This window comes from Melopsittacus undulatus, chromosome Z (assembly GCF_012275295.1).
Source record: "Melopsittacus undulatus isolate bMelUnd1 chromosome Z, bMelUnd1.mat.Z, whole genome shotgun sequence".
NCBI classification, from domain to species: Eukaryota; Metazoa; Chordata; class Aves; order Psittaciformes; family Psittaculidae; genus Melopsittacus; species Melopsittacus undulatus.
In genome coordinates, this window is record NC_047557.1 from 39,489,842 (window position 1) to 39,494,720 (window position 4,879).

Genomic DNA, 4,879 nt, shown 5'->3' on the forward strand with positions numbered 1-4,879 from the left:
AAAAATAAGAGCTATAGAGAAATAATCCTACTACTGTTATCTAATTATTGGCTTCCTGAACCACAGGAAATTTCTGACTCAATATATGGCAAAAATTTGCTAAGCTACTACCTAAAATCAGGATGCAAGAATGACATAGAACTGGTAAGAGGTTGGAATAACATTCTGTATGTTAAAACCAGACATTCTTTACTTAAGTGAACTATCCACACCTTGGGGTCAGAAGAAGTAATGATTAACTTTGGTCATGTTCCACACATGCTCAGATCTCTGAACAACTGGTAACTTCAGGATACACAATTTATCTGTGAGGACCTAAACCAGTCTTCTACTCCTTTTGCATCACTGGGTTAATAACAAATTAACACAAGGAAACTGAAATAAACTTGTATGTTTGGTTCCAACCTCAGTTTACCTGAACAGATATATGACAACAAAGTACCTATAAAAGCAGCGCAATCGTAAAAGCTCAATGACAAGGGGGGGGGGGGGGAACCCAGAAAAAACTCAAAACAAACTAAACCAAAAAAACAAAAGACAAAAAAAAGAAAAAAAAACCTTAAAAAAAACCCCAAACAAAACAGACAAAAAACCCACAAAGGGAAAAATAATAAGAATAATAATAAAAAAGCAGTATGAGTTTGCTTAGTGGTTGTTCACTATTTTGCCTTCTGGCAGATGAAAGAAGTTATCTTCTTTGAGTTTAAGATGCTCTGGTAAATCTAGCTGTCTTTTTGCTTCTTCAATGTCTTCCTGAATTGCTGAAATTAGTGCCTCTGAAAAAGATAAGAACAGGCATACTTAAAAGTTGGTCTGAATTCTGCACACACAATAGCAAGTGAAATAACATGTACCACAGAATACCAGATAGCAGTCTCAGAAGTAGAATACAATTATTACCATGACATTCGAAAGGCAAAATACTTTGGTTTTAAAATGGCTTTTTTCTTTTTTCCTAAACATAGCAGGGTTGCATTTTTTGTCATTATATGTACTTCCCTCTCCTTGTTCCAACACACATTTCAGCATTTCTGTTTCAATTCTAACAGAGCTACACTTTCAAAAGAAATTAAGAGGCTAGACTAATGTTTTTACAACAAACCTGCGATTTAAAAATTACTTCTCAGACAAGTGACAACAATATAGTTTTTTTTAGTGTGAAACATTGGAAGATGTGGGAGTATGGTTTGGGATTTTTTTAAATTAAACCAACTTGTACATTTAGCTTATGAAAATATTTTACTGAAATTTCAAAGGTTAACAGATCAATATCTCATTATGGGAAGACAAAGTGAAGACAAAGTGATTGCATGAAGAAGACAAATCAGGGACTTTTTTCAGGGAGACCTGCAATACTGACCTAAGGAATCAAAGTTTTTTTCCGGTCGAATATATCCTATTATGACTATACTAAGAATTTCTCCATAAAAGTCTTCTTTGAAGGTGTGGATAATGTGTGTTTCCTAAAGGAAAAGAAATAAGTCAGCCTTTATGATGAATGTAAAGATGTAGCTAATACCCCTAATTCAAATTCTCCCCAACACATACCAATCAAGGGAACATTTAGTTAACACGTATAATGCAAGAGGAAAAAGCTAGGACTTTCCTTTACATTAGAAATGAGAATTGTACTTAGCATGGAATTTTAAAAAAATTATTCACTGAAGAGTACCCTGATAACTCCACCCCCCCCAAAAAAACCCACCACAACAACAAAAAAACAAACAAACAAACTCCCAGATATTATTCAGGTAAATGCTTCATCAGTTCTTGGAGGAAAGATTTCCAGGCAGCAAATCACAAATAGAGCCTAACGTTTCATCCAAATAACTATCAAGATCTTTACTGAAGTGGCTGGCTTAAGAATTTCTAGCTCACACAGGAACAAACATCTTATGCTCAAAATCACACACATTTCTGTCTCCAATATAGGCCCACACAGAGTAGATCCAGCAGAGATACTGGATGGAAAGCTTTTCAGTACTTGCTCAGAAAAGTTTGCTGCAGAACTGTTAAGTATACATTTGAGCAAGGCAAGCACATTCCAGAGTCTGCTTAGAATCTTGGAAGCATAGATTCATGCCCAAATAAAAGCGGTTTAAACTATCAAAATAGAACTCTACAAGGCTCAGGAAAAGCACCAGCAGTTAACAGCATGAAAAATACAGCTGCTGCAGTTCAGAATTCTAACTCAAGTCCTCCATCCTATTATTATATACCATTGAATATTTATTCTGTAAATCAAGCCACAGCACATCTCATGCATGTATTCCATCATTTAAAAAAAAAAAAAAGAATAGAAAATCATTACAAATTAAGGTGCCTCAACATCTGATATGAAAAGCAGACAGACTGCAGCGCAATAGATTAATATGTTCCAGCTCATGGTAGGGCTCTTGTAATCAGTAAATTCAATGCATTGATCAAGCTTATGCTTATTTAGCTACCAGCACTGTAAGCAACCACTATTTCAGAAATACTGCTAAATTTTTATTTGGGAACTATTTAAATAATGCCAGAATAGAAAGAAGAAAATTACCTTTATTTACCTACAGCTGCATTCTCTGTGGCTACAGAATTTTTTTTTTTCAAAATACAAACATGTGATATAGGCATCAAATACATTTGTAAGAGCAAACAGGATATCTAGATCTCATTTATGGATCAAATGCTGTTTATCTTATTCAAATTCAACATCTGGTTCATTTATTGCAATAAAAATCCCACACAAAGCAAAATTCTTACCACTGATTTCTTAAAATTCTTATAGAAAGGATTCCATCCTATGCTCAATACCATTTTATGCACATCTCCATTTCCAACACAGGCCCATCCATAGTATATACCAGTAGAGATATCAGATGGAAAGCTTTCAACTACTTGTTCAGAAAAGTTAGCTGCAAAAATTTTAGAAAGTGTAAAAAGTGTGAGTGACTTTGTGTAAGTCAAGGACATAACAGAATCTTCACTTATAAGCCAAACTGCCTAAGTACTATTTACCAGCTTAACACTGATGATGATGATGAAAATGATGCAACATGCCCTTTGGCAAAACACAAAACAGCGTCATAAAATTCAGTCACTGTGGTAATACCAGAGTTATCATATCTGTTGTGCATACAGTATTTTATAGTTATACACATTCTCTTACATGGCAATAATTAACAAGCATGCAATACATCCAATCAGAATGCATTTTTCTCTTTGGTTAGCTATCAAAAATTCAATATGGTGAAAAATGAGGTTAAAAAAAAGTTTATTCTGGACTATTAAGATAACATCACAGGAGTATTTACTTATCAGTTAAATAATTACTTATGAAATAAAATATACAGAAATAAATAACAGCATGGTTTTGTCACCGATCAATTTTGTACATGTTGCCTTTCAGAGGCATCTGTGGATTTCTGGAGTTTTCTTTGAAAATTACATATCTAAAGTGAAATAAATTCCCTTCTACATTGAACCTAACATTCTTTCAAAACTACTAATTCTACTTCCCCTGTACATAGGTCTGTTCATGTAAGACAAATTGATTTAGAAGAGCATACTGTTACTGAGTTTTTGTCAAACCTCACGAGCAGTAACAACTTATGCCATCTGTTCCCCAGTACCAATGCACCATTTATAGACAATGGAGAGAAAAATGTGGAATTATTGACCGATATTGTTACAAATCCAGCACCTCAAATTTGGTCTTAAAAAGTTTCCTTGCCTGCTAGGAGTGGTGCAACATGACTGTTGACTTCAGTGTCTGTTTAAGACAGGCTAAAATTCACTTGAAATACCCATCTGTCTGCGTTTATACAACCGAAACAGAGATGAGCAATAGGAAAATATCTATTTGTATGCCAAGTCCACCTGCCTGTTTTTTAAAGTCTGCATTATTCCCCATTAACTTCTTCCCTACAGCTATTCCCAATGCCTATTCCTTTTCTTGTTCTTATCTGAGGTTCATGTAAACGGGTATTTTGCAAGCTGCCACACCACCGTGCACGTGATCATTTATCTACATCCTGTACATCATTATGACTACTAGATGATTTAAACAAACAAAAAAGGATTAAATAGACTACTTTAAAAGGGGGGAGGGGAAAATAGCACAAAAGAGGCTAAAACACTCTTACCTACGTAGAAGAAAAAGAGCCAGAAAAACGTTAACACAGAGCAAGCTACGCTTGTTCACAGAAAGAGCACGCCATGCCGAAGGGGCACTGGTGCAGGACAGAGAGGCGTCTCTCAAGTTCAGGGACAAGCCGCCGGGATCCACCCGCCAGAATAATTCGTCACGGTGCCTCTCGCTCGAGCGGCCTGGGAAGCACAGAGATTTCCCCGCGCCCGACGCCGGCCTCCCCGGCAGGCACACTGCGGCCCTCCGCGCACCCACGGCAGGGACCCGATGCCGGTCGCGGCAAACACCTCGCCGGTGTCCCTCACAGGAGGCATTACAGTCACCCCCCCGCCCGCAGCTCACCGGTGGGGATGCCCAGCTCCTTGGAGCCCCTGCCGAAGCCCTTCACCACCTCCCCGCGGCAGAAGTACGGCAGATGCCTCATGGCGGCCGGCAGCGGCCGCTGGTCAGGCACACGGCGCCAGCAGGAGCCTCCCGCGGCACTCAGAGCTACGCACTAGGGAACCGCTTCGTCCCCCGCGCGGCAGTTACCACCACCTCACTCCAGCCACTAGTAAGAAGAGGGGAGGCGCTACATGGAGCATTCCAGTTTCTAATTGCTACAACTCCCTGACAGGCACCTACCTCCCCTCAAAAATGGACTTGCCCACACCACCGCGTCCACCCCATAAATGGGGGTGGGGGGAGTGGGAAGGAGGAAAAAGGGGGCTGCGCATGCTCAGGCTGCTGCAGAGCTGCGTCGTTGAG

At 39.0% G+C, this 4,879-nt stretch overlaps 1 protein-coding gene across 1 annotated transcript; it reads right to left on the reverse strand.

Moving 5' to 3' along the window:
- Positions 1 to 527: 527 nt before the first annotated feature.
- Positions 528 to 4,675, reverse strand: RFK (riboflavin kinase). The gene is made up of 4 exons (XM_005154947.3): positions 4,475 to 4,675; positions 2,746 to 2,897; positions 1,361 to 1,463; positions 528 to 776 (listed from the first exon to the last, which is right to left on the reverse strand). The coding sequence occupies exons 1-4, from the start codon at positions 4,554 to 4,556 to the stop codon at positions 646 to 648; spliced, it is 468 nt and encodes a 155-aa protein (XP_005155004.2). The 5' UTR covers positions 4,557 to 4,675; the 3' UTR covers positions 528 to 645.
- Positions 4,676 to 4,879: the final 204 nt, after the last annotated feature.